The 18777-nt window shown below is 37.0% G+C and overlaps 1 protein-coding gene and 1 long non-coding RNA gene across 5 annotated transcripts in view; one reads left to right on the plus strand and one right to left on the minus strand.

Annotated features, from left to right (window-relative positions):
- The window catches only part of LOC141908786 (uncharacterized), a 44024-nt gene extending 36359 nt beyond the window's left edge, over positions 1-7665 (minus strand). Inside the window, exon 1 of the long non-coding RNA XR_012619635.1 lies at positions 7636-7665. This is a non-coding gene — a long non-coding RNA (uncharacterized LOC141908786). The remainder of the gene's footprint in view (positions 1-7635) is intronic.
- The window catches only part of LOC141908785 (uncharacterized), a 122111-nt gene extending 104360 nt beyond the window's left edge, over positions 1-17751 (plus strand). For 3 of the 4 annotated variants that reach the window (XM_074798989.1, XM_074798987.1, XM_074798990.1), the window contains 3 exons: positions 2652-2878; positions 16396-16534; positions 16617-17751. In XM_074798989.1, the coding sequence (XP_074655090.1) occupies positions 2652-2878; positions 16396-16534; positions 16617-16957 (707 nt within the window). In that variant the 3' untranslated portion in view covers positions 16958-17751. The remainder of the gene's footprint in view (positions 1-2651; positions 2879-16395; positions 16535-16616) is intronic. The other variant, XM_074798991.1, reaches the window with a different exon arrangement.
- Positions 17752-18777: the final 1026 nt, after the last annotated feature.

Consider the following 18777-nt stretch of genomic DNA (forward strand, 5'->3'; position numbering starts at 1 on the left):
AATCATGATGTTCGTTACAAATGCGAGATGGGTCCGAATTTTTAGGGTATTTAAACCCTAGCTAACCAAGGTCTTTGCTCAGTTTACATCTCGCATCTGTAATAAACACATGATTGCTGTCAATGCTTTAGTTGGACTTATAATCTTATTTTCAAGGTAAGCCAGAGTTATGTTACGTGTTTTATATCTGAAATAGGCCTAAGACCTTATACATAAGGTTTTTAATATCTAGTCTAGTTTAATATACTGATCTCGTCTAATTCAAAACTTCTGTTGTCTGAATAAATCTTAAGATAAAGAATGTTTATTCCATTATGTCACAATACTATATTTCATAATACTATATACTCAATATTTAACGAAATGTGATATCAATAATTTGTCTATATGATATTGATTATATTGGCTCAGTTTACATCTCGCATCTGTAATAAACACATGATTGCTGTCAATGCTTTAGTTGGACTTATAATCTTATTTTCAAGGTGACGTGCTCTCGTAGCAAACTCGTTCTCATAACGTTAACGTAACAACGAAAGTTGCGTTAATAGCAGACAACATCTGACCCTCCTAAATCATAATAAGACTCACTAATACGACATGGAGGCAGACCAAATCTGACCCTCCCAAATATTCAAACATATAAAGCTAATAACGGTACAAATTACAGAATGCATTATGTGAACAGTATGCAAAGTGACATTACGCAAATCAGACAGAAATTAGATGGGTTAACGGCTTATCCAAGTGCTGAGATGTATCCGAAGCATTAATGCGGGTTTAGATTGTCATCTTTGCTACCTACGCTGCAGCGTAACCACAGCTCGCCAACCACCTTTCCCCATGGGCACGCTGGATTGACAACTCGCAACCGCCGAAACTGTTGGTCTTACAGCTGGGCGGCGGAAAACCGTAATCGCTATCTAGCTGCCGTATAGTGCTAGCGTACTTGATTAGTTGTCTTGATTGTCTCTGATTGTAAAAGTATCTACGGTATTAAATTTGACCACGTACACTGACATGAATACATCAAAACATTTACTCCATTCGAAAATGGACTGCAGCTGTTTTGGCTTACGTTAAGATAGGGTCAGCGCTCTCTCTAACGTAACGGTAGCTTGCAGGCTATCCTCGACAGCGATGGTCGATACACACAAGGAGGCTAAATCGACGAATCTGTTCGACCAGATATCCGCTTTCAATTTGTTGGAAACTGCAAAATCTAAAGGTACATCCGAGGTCGCTAGACCTAACGGTTTGATGGAGGTTGACGGGGTCAAAGCCCAACAACTCACTAACAGCTGGAGGCTGATCGGCCTGAAGGATATCCAATGTCAGCGTGGGAATCTCGACTTCGGGTTGCTCTGTTCTGGCGGGAATCAAGCCCTGCTCCTTCATCATTGACAGGACCCGAGCTTCCACATCCTCGGCACTGAGTGAGGCCGGAGGCGGCGGTACTGGGGCTGGAGTTTCTACTCGCAATGGCGCCGATCTCACTCTTTTTGCCCTTGCAGGTTTTCCCATGGGCGGGGTTCTGCGCTTATTCTTCAGTGGCATCTTATCAAAGACAAATTTTAAATGGCCGGCAATGGAAGTTTTACAAAAAGAGATTGTGTATCGCCTAGGAAAACTCCAGAAGGTACGATATCCCGGCCCGCCAATAATAATATAATGCTAAGATGAAGCATACGCGCAAGCCAACAGAACTAAATATAAAGCCGGGGCTCCTGCAAATTAAAACAAAACCATCTAGAACTGGCCAACTGCGAAAGCAGTTCAGAGCAGAAAAGCTAGTACCTGCGTAAAACACAATTGATAAATAAAAAGTCAGGTACCCGTACAGGAAACATGCCCCCAATTGTTACTGTATACAGGAAACGTACCGACCGGATCTGAGGGTGTTTACGATATGCCTAACTAAGGCTGAATAAGGTTCTGCGTTTAAATCCGTTAATGGGCCAAATGATAAAACAGTTCAATGCAGATGCCAGGTAAGAATACACGTGGCATACCCCCAAAGTTACTGATGGCGGAAAAGTTCAATTTTCAAATTTAATTTAGTTACGAGCATTTCGTGTCAAAGGCTGCATACACTGGGTCACACCCATCAGAGATACCGTTACAGCCAATATGAATAAAAGCCACATCATAATCGATGTCAGATGGCAGACATCTCTGAATGGATGATCGACCGGGCAAAATAGTTGCGCCACGAAAACCAAGAACTGTATGTCAACGCGATTGGATTCGAATCCTTAAATTAGGAAAGGATTAGTACTATTAGCCTGTGTATAAACGAATGACGGAGGACCACAATTCGAACTGCCATGATTGAAAGAATTTACGTTATACGTTGATCTACGTTGATACGTTGACCAATATACGTTTAACAAAATTTCTAACGGATGAATAGATTGTTAAATTCATTGCCGACGAAGGCTCGGAAGATGTTGTTATGGCTCGGTAATTAGGTTTTCGTTTCCTTTGTTTTTACCCAAAATTAATTCAGTGTTGCTCAGTGCATTGTTGTGAAAAAAAAACAGGTTCCTAGGAGTTAATTCGTACTACATGTATGTAATGTATGAGGATCTTATCATTGTTCTCTATCATCAAACTGATAAACACTTATAACATACTTTCATCTATTTCAGATATCGTCCGACGTGGTACTCCAGAATCTACTCCGGAACCATGGCCTCAGATCAATGAAGAAGACTTTTTACCAACTCCAGGACAATCGGCTAGAACAACGCGGTCAATTATTGTTATAACTCCATTAGTTGATCGTAATTTAGCAGATACACCAGCTAATACAGATGACTCACTTCGGGAGAATTACGATGATAATTCTGAACGACAAACAATTGATACAACTGAGGTGAGGGTTCATCCCGCTTTTTCTTTAACTGCTGATTGGTTAGGAGACTGTGGATTTTTCGACAATAGTTCTTTAGTTGAATATATTCACATATGGAAGGTCAAACATCAGAAACATAAATACCTGATATAGCTACTCGAGAATCATCCTCGCTTGCCAGGGTTTGATTGTCGCCCGCTGGGGTCAAGCCAATAAAATCCTTGTTGCAAAGATATTTTAGGCGGACGAGTTCCTGCTCAACGCTCGCCAGTCTATATATCTAGCCAATCAGGTACCTGGTATTTATAGAGCGTATGAATATAAGACCCTATAGATGTGTTATGTGATCTCCCTTGCGGGTGGAGACCGGGTCCTTTGCATACTGAAGATATCCTGTGCCTGTGGGGGTCACTGGCAATGGAATTATAGGTAGCAACACTGCGTGAAAATCCGCAAATCGAATTTGATACGGGAACATCAACATAAGGAAGGACAGCATAACCGTCTAAAATCTGCATGCGGTTATTTAGACATAGTACCCAAATTGTAACCACATACAGATATGAGAATACACTATAGAATCCGCTTTGCACGTATTCTTCACTGACACATGGAATCCTCGTATCCATTTTACGGATATATAACGTATTCCTAATTGCGTTTTTGACATGTCCTGCATTTTGCGGGACAGTCACAGAATTTCATTGTTTGTCCCACGGCCCCGGAAAGCATTAAAATGTCACGGATTTTTATGGACTTTCGCTTTAGCGAAGTCCATTTTGTTATCGCATATGAAACTTTCTTCCTTTGGTACAAAATAACTTCCAAACGAGGCTTAGTTTCTCTTTGGACCTTTAAAAACATTCAATGCAGTAATAAAAGCTCTAACCCTATTGAATTTCATAGGAATCCGTTGATTATATATCAATTTAGTTATTTATTTGTTGTTGGAACTACATTTCGTTTAGGAAGAACACATGCCCTGTTACGTATATTCATCCTCCACACACGTGCCTGACACATATTCTCGCTGCAGTGTGGTGTATTGATCTGCGTATGTATATGGCGAGCGCGCCTCGCGTGTGGCCTAGTTAAAGTTTTCTTGGAAGTTGCAAATGATTCAACTACTAGGGTTTGTCGCGGCCGACCGCGAAGGCAGTGAATTTTATAGAAGGGCAGTAAATTGAAAAAGAGGGGAGTAAAGCTTGGAAATTGTTCAATTTACGAAAATGAATTGTCTTAACAAACTTCGTACACAGTGTATAGAAATGGTTACACCATGAATATGGAGTGTCTATTTGAGTCATTGGGGAAAACCCACTACCATATTCATGATGAATCATAAGGCAGTTGTGTGTGATGGAGATCGTATCAATAGACAGATTTTCATTAAAACTTCTGGATTCAATCAAGGGGGACATCTTAGGCTTTTTTGATTACTTGGAGCACGGATTCTCTGAAATTCTACCAAAAACATCATACCGAAGATAGGTATGCGTTTCCATTTTTTTTCTTGATATTTTCCATCCTTATTTTCAATCTGATTATCTGTAAAAAGTCAGTCTTCTCCCATCATTTGAATTCAATTCAATAATTTTCACTATTTGTCATTTGTTCTGCTTATAATCTCTAATATAGACTACCAATGTTTAATTTTGATGCTGATTAAACATACACTCATATGAATTTATGAAAGACCATATTAAGAATTTCCTTTCTTGTGTGTGTAACAATTAGCTTTTGTCACGGAAAATGTCATGGTTTTTATTACCTTCATGGCGTAGTCATGAAGGTTATAAGATGTTAGTGAGTCGATGACATCATTTTCGTGTCACCACTTATAACTTGGTGGTGGGAGTTCAGACAAAGATTTGTCAAATGAATAAATACTTGAATCTTATTAATGCAGAGTGTGAAATTTCGCTTTTTGATTTACCTCTGTCAGCGATATGAGGTTGGCATTGAGCCAATTCATGTAAAATCGCGGTACGTTTTTTTATGTGAGCATTTGTTTCATTGGTTCTCGGCTTAAACGACGTATAATCGATGGGATTGAAGACATGGCGAACCTCCGTCAATGTGCATGGTCAACTGAGTTAAAATTCTACGAAAAACTGTTTTTGGCGGGAAAATTCTTAGCTCTCGCGTATAAAATTGCAATGACCTCGATTGGGGGTCGTCGTCTCTACCAGCGAATGGGGATTGGTTGTTTTTGGGATATACAGGGAATTCCGGCGTTACTCAAATAATTATGGGAAAGCCATAGAATGGCGTACGTTTCATTGGACTAGGTGCCGTATACATGCGAATTTTATATGCTCATTGCTGGTGAGGATGTAATTATTTCACACATCCGCCATAGGTATTGTTTCATTTTAATACCCGGTGATTGTTTTGATTGACATTGAAGTGTAAGCGAACATTCATTTACACGAGGCCTCCACCTGTGCGCGCAGAGTGCTACACGACACACACACAAGCTCGTACAGTACACTACTCAAGGTGATGCTGTAACGCGTGTGCGTTTGACGTGAAAATAGGCTGAATAATCGTAGCAGAAGATGAGCGCTGTGTTTTCTGTTTGATAGAATTTGTAATGAATTGTAATTTTTGTGACCTGAAAATATTAAGCAGCAAACTAAAAGTAAAGGTCGAGGTTTGAATATTGTAGTCGTAAATTCCAGGATTTAAAATGATCTAATAACCAATTTCTTCTGTACCGGTATTTTAACTTTCGCGGCCAACATTAGAAGAGGTTTCCATGACCCAATATTCAGCCACCCTCTGATATGTGACATCATATGAATTTTAGGCCATCCCATATTAATGGTCTGTTTGCCGTAACCCGACCGACCCGACTTCAAAGGTACCGAGTGAAAACTTTTTTTCTGGGATTCATTGAAATAAATTTTATTTTTGATAAAAACGGCCGACCGACCCACTGCCTACGTATGAGCTACGTATTATCTTGGAGTAATCATTTGAGTCAAATGATTACTCCAAGGTATTATGTATGTTTGAATTCAAGTGTACATCGTGTGAAAACATGCCTTGTCAATGTGGCCTAATTTAAGTTTTTTTAGGAAACTGGCAGTGTTCCAATAAGCTGCCATTCATTCTCATAGTGACTATATCAAAGCTGGTAACGTAAAACCGCGCACATATTCAATGTACTGTTTCATTTTTAACACAGAGATGACGCTCTGGACGAAGTTATAATTTTAGAATAATTCTCGAAATCTACGCTTTTAGACAAATTTCCAGTGCACAATGTAGATAATTTTTGCGATATTGTTTCCATGTAAAAAGGTGAGAAATTTGTTTTTTTTTTGCCCAAAAATTTAGCAAAAAAAATTTTTTCTTACCTACCGACTCATCCTGAAAAGTTGATAGGTGTTACGGCAAACAGACAATTATTTTGGGATGGCCTTTTTTGAATATTTTTTTCATATTGTGAAACATATTTTTTTGGAAAATAAAATGATTTCCCTGCCACGCCTACCTGTACCCTACAAACTTTTGGATGTGGACCGTAACCAAATGTATATCTTTGGTCTTATTTGACTACAAAATAATTCTTTAAGAAAGATAAAATACAATATAAACTTGTGGAACTTTGAAGTCACAATTTAAAAAGATTTTTCAAACAATGCCCTTACTCCAAACAACCTCTAGCTTTCAAGGTAAACCACACTTTGCCGATGGGCAATTTATTAAAAATATATCCCCAAATTATTAGAAAATGTCGATAGTAACACTGTGGGAAAGTTTTTATCGTTGAATGGGCAAATCACGGCGGAAGAGTGCACCTGTGATAAGGCGGAAATAGTTCCATATGAAGGCAAAGCTTTTAAATGATTAGACAGTCGGAGGTGGTTTATCAACTTTTTTGAACTATAGTGCTGCTATTTTCCCAATCAAATTGCTAGATTTTGATCGTTTCGATCGAATTACAAGTCAACACTTGTAATTCAAGTGTGATTTTGATGTGCGTAGAGATACATTATGACAAGCGTAATGAATGGCGGCGCCATGTTAAAGCTGCGCGTCGATCGTTGAATAGTGGAATTATAGGGTGGAATTATCTTGACGTATCGGCCCAACTCCGCGCGGTTGCGCCACCGCGCGGGATTTATGCGAAGCAGCAGAACACAAACATGGCCACTCTCTCAATTTTCAATGATAGAAATCGTGTGTGCATTCCAATTATTTCGGCTGTTAGGGTTTTAAGGCACAATATAAGTTGATGATGTGATATAGCGATGTTAATTAATGATAATTCCGCAGTGAAGCTAGTCACGAACGGTGCCGATTGAGTGTACAGCTGCCAAAAACACTGAAATGTGCGTAGTTGCGTAACTATTTGCAGTGAATTGCAGACGAAACATGAAGCTTCAACGGCCGTTTAAAAAAAAATTATACCAATCGCAATTGTAAAATAAAAATGAGTTAGAACCTAAGTTGAAATTCTGGTCATTTCTAAAATTTAATTACTAATTTTTAGTCAGTGCGGAATGTTTAGTTTTCCAATTATAATGAGGGGTGGTAGGTAGTCATGCAATTCAAGTCATCATTTATTACACGTTACTTCCGTGTTGTTGAAAATCTCGCGAGTCCTGGAAATATTTAGTGTCTTTCTTCCCGGATTGTATCCATACGAAGTTTATAAAAGGTTAGTGTCAACAAATGGTCCATTAAAGTCCCTCTTATTTATGTGGAGAGATGCTCTCAACCGGGAAAACCGTGGTCTGTTTCGTGTTATGGCCTACATGACTGACCTTGCTTGAGCGTTCGCTGCCGGCCCGCCGCTTCAAAGTTATGAATAAAGTATTATATAACTGATTGTTTATGACATACAACAAATAAACCTTTAAAGAAAGGTACCTGTTAGAATGATAACCACACTTAAACGTGGTGAACAGATAATAAGATAAAAACCCACTATCTACAGATTAAAAGAATTTAAAAACAAGAATTTATTCATTCAATCTAAAATATATAAAATACACTACATTTCGATCTCACCCTAGAGATCATCGTCAGGTGTTAGATCTCAACCGTAACCTGACGATGATCTCTAGGGTGAGATCGAAACATCATGTATTTTATATATTTTAGATTGAATAAATAAATTCTTGTTTTTAAATTCTTTTAATCTGTAGATAGTGGGTTTTTATCTTATTATAGGTACCTGTGTCTGACATTCTACTGAAAAATTCCGAATTGATTTACCGCATAGTTTTTTCATAGTGAGCATTGTAGTATATGAATCAATCAGGGAAACAATTAACATGATTGACAGACGCGGGTGCGGTTGTATCAGCTGTTGAAGACGTTCGATGTTAACAATAATATAAACCTCGTGCGCGATGAAAACAGGGACATCAAACCTACGAGCAATTATCTGAACAGATAACTCTTTGCCTGCCAGGCTTATTTTTCAGGAAATACTGCGCTTTGCCAGGACTGCCATGTTTTTCAGAGATTCATGAAACAAAATCTAAAAGAGATATCATCATCAAATTTGTTTTATTTTTTTTCATCTGGTCTTGCTTTTTCATGTAAAATAAGCAGCATATCTTCTAAAAGTGATAAAATCTGCAGCAATCACTAGTGCAGAGGGGGTATTTTTGCATAAAATATGCCCATTCATGCGTGTTCAGACCCCATTTCAATGGATGACGTCACTTACACACTGCATTGAATGACTGATGATAGTTTGTTTTAGTAGTAAAGGCAGTTTACTAACGGGTGTTGTGTGATCAATTCGCCATCTATAACTAACGGGTGTTGTGCGATGAATTCGCCATCTATCGTTAAAGTTAAGAAACAAGTCAACCGTACCATTACGGTTTTGGCAGGAAAGTGATGGAAGATATCGAACGTACCAGTACGTTTTTGGCAGGCAATGAGATAATGCTCGTAGATCAAACTAAGAAGCACTGAATTTTTGAATTACATTCGCCTGTAGTTTGCGATGAATCTTTTTGAAAATTAGCTTGAAGATTGGGCTTGGCGAGTTGTCCACCCCTATTGTGAAAAAAGGTCATTAGTGATCAAAAATGGCTAGCATTAGGGTAGCCATCTTGAATTTCTTGTTTCCACAGTGCAGCCAATTCTTGATGGATTTCTGCAAAATTTGGTGTGAGGATCAGAGTAGGTAAGCTGTCCATGCCTATTGTATATGGAGGTCATCGACTTTCAAAAATGGCCGCCAGTTCAGCCATCTTGAATTTCTAGCACGAAACGGCCTGCAATTATTGATGCATTTTCAAGGTACTAGGTGTAAGAATTTTGGTAGGTGAGATGTCTACCCCTTATTGCAAATTGAGTTCAAGTATGGCCGCCAGGTTTGCTATCCATCTTGGATTTCTTTTCAGCACGATACCTACACCAATTCTTAATGCATTTTTTCATGTTGTGTGATCTTTGGGGGCAGTTAAAATGGGCTTGTATTTTCGTGTAAGGATATATTAACAGAAAATGAACATTATCGCAACATAGCCTATACCATCTTAACTATCGTTACAATGTAAATCTTTCTGTAAAACATTGAATACTAGATCATTCCTCTTCTACTGCGTCATGAAGGTATAAGGCCTGTGGGCCTCTTGTTACCTTCATGATGTAGCTGATAAAATGGTAGTGAGTTGATGACGTCATTTTTGTGTCCACCACTTATACCTTGTTGTTCAGATGAAGATTTGTCAAACGAATAAATACTTTAATCTTATTTTTGCAGTGTTGGATTGTTACAGCAAATAAACCTAGTGCCTAGTCCCTAGTGTCTGATATTCTGCTGAAAAATTCTGGATTGATTCACCGCATAGTTTTTTCATAGTGAGCATTTTAGTATATGTATCAATTAAGATGATTGACAGGTGCGGGTACGGTTGTATCCCCTATTGAAGACGTTAAATGTAAACAATGAAATAAACCACGTGCGCAATGCAAATAGGGACAACAAACTAAGAAACACTGAATTTTTGAATTATGTGTGATTTGAATAGGCATCTGTTCTGTTTATTAAAAAGTCGAATCTAAATTGACTACAATTGCATAGGCCCTCAGACGTGCATAGAATTGAATTGAATTCCACACAGCAATTCGCCTGAAATTTGCGATGAATCTTTTTGAAAATTAGCATGAAGATTGAGTCTGGCGAGATGTCCACGCTTATTGAAGAAAAGGGCATTGGTGATCAAATATGGCTGCCAGTTGGGTGGCCATCTTGAATTTCTTGTTTGCATGATGCAGCCCGCAATTCTTGATGGATTTCCGCAAAATTTGGTTCGAGGATGAGGGTAGGTAAGCTGTCCATGCCTATTGTACATGGATGTCATCAGCTTTCAAATATGGCCGCCAGGGCAGCCATCTTGAATTTCTTGCACGAAATGGCCTGCAATTCTTGATGCATTTTCATGATACTTAGTGTAAGAATTTTGCTAGGTAAAATGTCTACCCTTTATCAAAAATTCAGGTCATGTAAGGCCACCAGGTTTGCCATCCATCTTGGATTTCTTTTCAGCACGATGCAGCCTACTATTCTTTATGCATTTGATATGATATGATTTTATTTTCATGTAAAATTTTTACAGAATTAATGGATAAACAAAAGGGATTAAAATTGTAATAATATTAGATGAGGGACTGCTTTGAAGCAACAGTTAGCTCATACAAGAAAGCAGCCCTAGAAAAGAAAATGTATAAAATGAAATGAAATAGAGTAGAAAAACTACATAATACCAATCATAATACAACGTATTGACATACATATACATATACTGACTGACAATGACATACATACACTGATTGACATAAGAAATTACGAATATCGCTCAACAAGGGAATGTTTGAGCCTTTTTTTTTAAATAAACTTTTTGATTTTTTTATATCTGTATTTAATTTGTTCCAGAATTGGGGGCCTATAACTTTTAATGAGTGTTTCTTTAATTGTCCCTTGAAATATGGAATAATTAGGTCGTTACGGTTTCTGGTTAAGCGGCTGTGAATTTGATTTCTTAGAGGAAAATAATTTTCAAAACTGCAGGGAATATCATTATGGGAGTAGTTATACATAAAACAACCAATTTGGAATGATTTAATATCTTGGATTTTTAAAATATTAAGTCTTTTGAATAATGAATTTGTATGTTCTAGGTAGTAAGAGTTGGTAATAATTCTGACGGCACGTTTTTGTAATAGAAGTAAAGGATTTAAGAGATTCAAATGATTTGATGACCATACAATATTACAATAGCTTAGGTGTGGATCGATAAGAGCAAAATATAAATTGATAAGGATACGTTGTGGCAGAATATGTTTTAGTCGATTCTGTATACCTACACTGAGGGCAACTCTTATACTAATATTATTCATATGTTCCTTCCAAGATAATTTTTCATCAATACAAACCCCTAGGAAATTAGTGTGTTTTACGCGGTTAATAGGTTGACCATTTATATGGATAAAAACGTTGTTTGGTAAGTCAGGACCGAATACTATATAATTTGTTTTTTCCAGGTTCAATGATAATTTGTTTGCTTGAAACCATATTGATAATTTATATAATTCAGTATTTATATTTCGGATAATGCGATGGCGGTCGGTATCACTGATAAAGGCGTTCGTGTCATCGGCGAACAAGATTAATTGAATAAGATTACTTACATTTGTGCTGTCATTGATGTATAATAAAAATAGTAAGGGACCAAGGATCGACCCTTGCGGAACTCCGATTTTGATTTGGAGGGGGTCTGATATTTTATTTTCTATTTGTACAACTTGGCATCTATTTTCAAGATAGTTTTTAAACCAAAGGAGGGCTAATCCCTTAATACCATAAAATTTAAGTTTTTCTAGAAGAATGTGATGGTTTACAGTGTCGAATGCTTTAGAAAGATCCAAAAATATTCCAATTGTAGTCTTTTTATTATCTATGTTATTTGTGATTTCGTTGATCAGTTTGATCAGAGCCATTGCAGGAGAGTGGTTTTTCCGGAAGCCGAATGGACTTGATGAAATTATATTGAACTTTTCGCAAAAATTTACTAGTCTCTTATATACTATTTTTTCTATAATTTTCGAAAAGCAAGGTAAAATAGAGATTGGGCGATAGTTATTGAATAATTCCGTATCTCCATTTTTATAAAGTGGTCGTACTCTAGCAATTTTAAGGTCATCGGGAACGATTCCACTTGAGAGGCTAAAATTAAAGATATGAGAAAGGGGATCTTTAATCAAGTTTATAACAGCTTTTACCACTTTCATACTTATTTCATCAATTCCAACCCCTTTATTTACATTAAATTCATTAACAATGTCAAGGATTTCTCTAGGTGTGGTGGGAAAGAAGTAGAAGTTTTTATCTTGGGGATGAGTTAGATAGTCATGAAAATCAACACCTGGGTTTGATATTTTTTTCGCCAGGTTTTCCCCAACATTAACAAAATATTTATTAAACTCATTGGCAATGTGACTTCTATCGAATTTTTTCCGGTGATCGTCAGTTTTAAAAACATCGGGTAATTTATTTTCATTTCTAGATTTACCAAGTATATCATTTAAGATAGTCCAAGTTTTCTTAGAATTTTGAGAGGCAGCTAGTAGTTTATTAGAGTAATAATCTTTCTTTGAGCGCCTGAGTAATTTTGTTAAGTAATTTTTGTAACGGATGTAGACTTCTTTTCTTTCATCTGATTTGTATTTCAAGAACTGTTTGTAAAGTTGATTTTTATGCTTTATTGAATTTCTCAGGCCGGCTGTTAGCCAGGGATTTGAGCAAGATTTTTGTGTGTTATTTGTGTTTCGATTTTGTATAATAATAATTAATAATAATTTATTGAGCCTAAAATCCATATAAAATATGCTCATTGGCTTTACAATATAAAGACACAATTTAAACATAAAGATAGAAAAAAAACAATTTACATCAGTAGTTAAAAGCTTTAATGAACAAATGGGTTTTAAATTGCGATTTAAAAACATCAGTAGAAGGACTAGATTTAATTGCATCTGGTAAGAAGTTCCAAAGTAGTGGGGCGGAGTAAGAAAAGGCCCTGTGACCGGCAGAAACTAGATTGACACAAGGGATGACTAGAAGTGATTGACTGTTTGATCTTAACACTCTAGAGGATGCCTTGTATTGCACTAATGATTTCAAATATTGTGGGGCCTGACCATTCAAGGATTTATAAGTAAGGATCAAGATTTTAAATTGGATGCGGTATTTGATTGGAAGCCAATGCAGATCGTGTAGAATCGGTGTTATGTGACAAAATTTTGAGTTTCGAGTCAGGATCCGGGCAGCAGAATTTTGAACACGTAATTTATCTAAAATTTTGTCAGGGAGGCCAAAGAGTAAAGAGTTGCAATAGTCCAGGCGAGTTGTCACAAAAGCGTGAATAAGGCGTTCAGCAATTCCTTGATTCAATTCCTTGATTGTATAGGAAATGCTCGGTCATATAGGATCCAAAATTTGTTTAAGAAGAGTTTATATGAGTGGCTTGCATTAACACAATTTTGTATATCGAAACAGTCAACTGACTGGAGTAGTCTATTGCAATAGCTGACATTTCGGTCACAATAGTTCCTAAAATTACTAGTTTCGTCAATAACGGGTTCGTTTTCAGAGTTAATGATAGAAAAGATCGGAAAGTGATCTGAGATATCGGTCACTAGAATATCTAAATGATGATCGTTTTTTACGTTATTACAAAATATATTATAAATTAGTATTGCCGATGTAGATGTAACGCGAGTTGGCTTGTCAATAAGAGGGTAGAAAGAATTTGTTAATAGAGTATTACTAAAATCACCTGTTTGCTGATGCAAATCTGACATTAGTAAATTTATTTTCATTATTAATTTTTCTCAATACCTTATCAAATTCATTTTGAAATGATTTTATACTAAGACCAGGGGGTCGATAAATGACGCCCACAATTTTGTTTTTTCCCTTTTTTTCCGTTATCTCAACAAATATAGATTCGTAAATATTGAAATCACCACACAAGTCATGGCGAATTTTAAAGTTCAAACTATTTTTTACATATAAAGCAACACCACACCACCAATTACATTTTTCCTACAGTTAAATAAGGAATTATAACCACTTAAATGATAAAGGCTAGCATTATCGTTATTTTCAATAGCCCAAGTTTCGGAGATCCCTATGACAGAAGTGTCCGCCCTTAAAACATCAAGGTAGTTAACAAAGGAGTCAAAATTTTTGTTCGCACTACGAATATTAAATAAAAGTAATGAAAACCTTTTATTTTGACGAACCGTATGAAAATCAGTTTCAGAAACGTAATTACAGGACATACTAAAGACAGGACATACTAAATTTTTATGGACTCGTTAGAGTCTTTTATGCTATCGTGTCTCTTACTTAACTCCTTGTTAACACGATTCTGTCATTTTGGTAGCTTCAACTTCGCAAATTAAGTTCAAAAACTTAAATGCAGTAATAAAATTTTGGTTAAGATACAAGTCCTAGAAATGTATTTTGGGCACCGCTCATAGCCCACTCATTCATGGGTGTAGGCCACTAGCATTTTTCAGTTGAGCAAACCGGTTCATCGTACACGAACTGCGCTTTTTGCCTACTTCAAAAGTTATAAGCTCGACAAAGTTAGTAATTCTCATCTGATTTACATCAAATAAACCTAAATGATTTATCGTCATTCATTTTATAGATTTTCGCATTAGCGATCCTTTTTGGAGCCCGATTATCTGTATTTATTTCGTTGACTGTGGCACAGTAATGAGATTTGTGCGCCTCGATTCGTCAGAGTACGAGTGTGTCGTCAATATCACTTCAAATACATGCTCAAGTATCTACAATCTACAGAAACCTACACAACCACAGTCAATAAACTAACTTTCCCTCGATAATGGGCCTTATTAATTTTTACTGCCCTGAAATTTGAAGAACTAGGGAAGTTGTCATGAACTTTTCATGGAACTCAAGTTTCGGCGTGATAGTTGTTGATGGTTTCCGAATTGATTAAAAAAGTTTTGATTTTCACTTTTCAAAGGTGATGATAAGTCTTGATTTTAACCAAGGCCTGACAACTTATGAACCCTGGATAGGAGCATCTGATTTCTTTTATAACTGTGTCTGTATGATTAATGAAACTACCAATTGTTTATCGGAACTTTATAGCGGATAAATAAACGATATAAACACAAGGTATTTCCGTGATATTTTGAATTTATTGCATTTCATATGTAGTGCCATTCTGAGAGATTATCAAAACCCGGAAATAAAATCGAAGCCCATCGCCAAAGCCCTGTGGTACTTTCCCACGCATTGAGTTAGATTTCCTGTCCGTTAATTTTAAGAATTTTTCATTCACGATGCAGCACTCTTCACCTGGGCACAAAATAAGCATGTGATTTTAAGTTAAAAAAGCTGAAATTTATGGATGTCCTTAAAAATTGATGGCTGTCCCAAAAAATGGGAATCGCTGACCCTCAAAGCAATTTTCAGGGGTAGGAAGCTCTGGCTCTTATGTATTGCTTCTTATGGTTAGTCTAGAGTCACTGGTTCAGCTTTGATATCCAAATCCACCAGGTTACGGTCTTAGAGAGGTAGAGCAGGAGCACATCATGTCCATTGGCATCTGCTATGTTGGCTCATCTATAGGCACATTCACATGACCTTATTTAGACCGTTCTAAACTGGTTAAATTTAGACTGGACCACACGGGCAAAAACTATTCCAAATTAGTCCGGTCCAATTTGGCACGGTCTAAAAGAACGAATTAGGTCTGGAGCAAATTTTTGACCGGACTAAATCTTGTGTGTGGACAGAAACTGGTACCAGGTCCGGTCTAAATCATTCTCTGTCGTGGCGGTATGAATGCAAATGTATTAAACTCGTCGGCAATTCATCATCAAGCTGATCAATATAGTTTTTAGATATATAATTTCTATATTTCCTAAAATTAATGTGTATGCTAATGGATCATTATTCATCTTTAAATCTCAGCCTGAATTGCTCCCAGATGTAGATGCTGCCCAACTCGCGTAATTTCACTAATAAGAATGATTTATTTGGCTTAACCAGGTTTTTTGCTAAGTGATTCTCCCAGTAATATTGCTCGGATAATTTAGACTGGTTGCAACTGAGGAGACATTGAAGAACAATTGAAGGGCACGTTGCTAGTTGCGTTGAGATGCCAATACCACTGGGTCAACTGTTTTTGTTTAAAATTGTCTTTTTACCTCGATTTAGCATTTTGTGGCAGGGAGAGCAAATATTTACTCGTATTGATATGAACTATCATTACATAGGAACGCCGATCTTTGAATGAACTATCAATGCATTTGTCACCTGTATACCTCGTGTTGATAAAGTATGCAAGCCAAATGGCAATCGTCCTGTCATGGTCATATATAGTTTAATGGGTCATCCTTTGGGGATTTCAAGCAGGTTCAAGATGTTTTCCTGATTAAAGAGTAGAGGACAGTGCATAGCTGATGGCTTAAATCTCTTTGCCACTGAGCTTCTCATGCTTGTGTATTTACAGGCTAGCCCTAGTCCAAACAAAATTCCACAACAGCGAGCAGTATTGGAAGAAGGCACTTATTTTTCGCCTGCTCCTCCTCCACCTTCTCCTGAAATTAAAGATAAGGTACTGAATGTTCATGATCTTGAACCAATAGGTGGTAAGTAATATCATAATTGGGAATTTCAATATCTCATATTATAATTTGCAAAGCTTGATTGTAACCCAACGGTTTACTTTAGGCAATTCCATGACTCCAGTTATGGAAGAAAATGAAGACACTCCAAGAACAGTGGGCACAATCAGTGATACCACTCAAACTGGAAATACTCCTAGAGAACAACTCCCAACCAATGAAATGTTCATATCAGATATACGAGACCTTGCTGCAAAGGAGATGTCAGGCATTTTACATAATATAGGGAGTGTAGCAGTAAATGGTCTAATTGACCAAATAAATACGAACCAAGACAGTCAAATTGACAGTGAGGAAATTGAAGTACATGGCGGTTATGATGAAGTGTTCAAACGAGAACTAAGTGAAGAGTATGAAAAACTTAGCAAAGAGATAGATAATGATTAACTAAACTATAAAAAGGGAAATCTCATTATTGTTTCAACCCATTGTCGTTTCTTTGATACCGAAAGAAAAAGACGTTTTGTTATTGTTGTAAAGCATTGATAATCACTAACGCGCATTATTATAAAGTGTTTTCTTTCTAAAATGAATAATATATTGGTTGATGTTATGTCAGATTTTTTTGTTAAATAGAGTTTGGCATTTCAAAACCTTGTTGTCCATAGTTTCTTAATGTTTTTTAGAAGATTTGCAATTTTATGACCATAGTAATTTACGGTAGTAGTACATGTCGTCCTATTGTTATCATGAAATCCGTCACGTCAAACAATTACGTCCGTTTTATGCCACGTACGCGTTTGAAACTTTTACAGTCGCTTAAATATGAAACATAGAAGGTTGAGTACGTATATGGTGAATTTGTGTTACTTGGTTAATTAAATGTTGCTGAAATTTAAAAAAAATTGCAATTCTAAAGTAGAAGCAAAAGAAAAGGGTTGATGATAGATCCAGGGATCAAGAGTTATACCTTCCAACCTTGAGAGATTTTTGGTCATCATGGATTTCAAGGTTGTCGATCGGATGCATTTGAATACGATTCGAATGGACGATCACCGTTTTTAGATAGGTTTAAGGCGTTTTAAAACATACATGTGTTTATGTGCACGAAACTAGTAACATCAACTTCTATCTGTTGATATATCATGTGATCCAGTGTAAAGGGTTAATTCCCACCAGTTTACTTTTTTGCTCTCGTCACATCTGTAACCAACCTGAGTGTTTTTTAGTTGCAATAAAATAGTCGTAGTATTCACACGTTTACGGTTTTCTATCACTGCGCCTAAGGAAAGAAGATTATCTGATAAGATGCCTTTAACAGGTTATGGGCCCAGAGGGGCTAGGCTTCCACTGTTTAATGGTAAGGACTTACAGTATGAACTATGGGAAACCAAGTTTATAGGATTTATGAGAATTGATAAGTTACACCAAGTGATTGGCCCCAAGATGGCGGTTTACAGACAATGATGGATGAACAGAATGCAGATGCATACGCGAATCTGGTGCAATGGTTGGACGATAGTAGTCTAATTTCGATTACGAGAGATGCAAAAAATAAAGGACTCCAAGCGCTAGATATTCTGAGATCGCACTAAATTAAAGAGGTAAGCCCAAAGTAATCGCATTGTATCAAGAACTAACTTTGTTGCGAAAGGGCAGCGTTGACTGATTTCATGTTGAGGGCAGAAACTGCTGCAGCCCTATTAAAAACAGCTGAAGAGACAATCAGCGATAGCCTTCTGATATTGATGATTCTGAAAAGTTTTCCAGAAGACTATCAACCGTTCATAACCATGGTTTCTCGAAAAGATGACTTGTCTTTAAGCGATTTTAAGACATCGTTGAGAAACTTCGAAGAAAGTGTGATATCAGAACAATATAAAAAAATATAGCTGCAAGCAGCGAGGATTCTGCCATTCTGGATAGAATGTCGTTCAGGGATGCGAGCAAAAATTTCACCCGAAATCAGTTCGTTACATTCCCTTTTTTAGCCCACTTGGGACTTTAGTCCCAGCGGGCTATTGCGTTCACTTTTCATCCGTCGTCCGTCAGTCCATCCGTAGATGGAATCCAGTTATTTTGGGAAGTTTTGAAGACGCTTCAATGTAATGTCTTGATATTTGGGTTACACATGTATCTACCCTAGACACATCTTCAGCCCAAAAACTGGCCCTGTCAGAATCAAGATGGCCGACTGGCAGCCATTGTTGTTTGCCAAAATCAACACTTTTTACACTTTTTGAACTTTTTGAGGGAAATTTTGAAGA

This window comes from Tubulanus polymorphus, chromosome 7, assembly GCF_964204645.1.
Source record: "Tubulanus polymorphus chromosome 7, tnTubPoly1.2, whole genome shotgun sequence".
Lineage (NCBI taxonomy): Eukaryota > Metazoa > Nemertea > Palaeonemertea > Tubulaniformes > Tubulanidae > Tubulanus > Tubulanus polymorphus.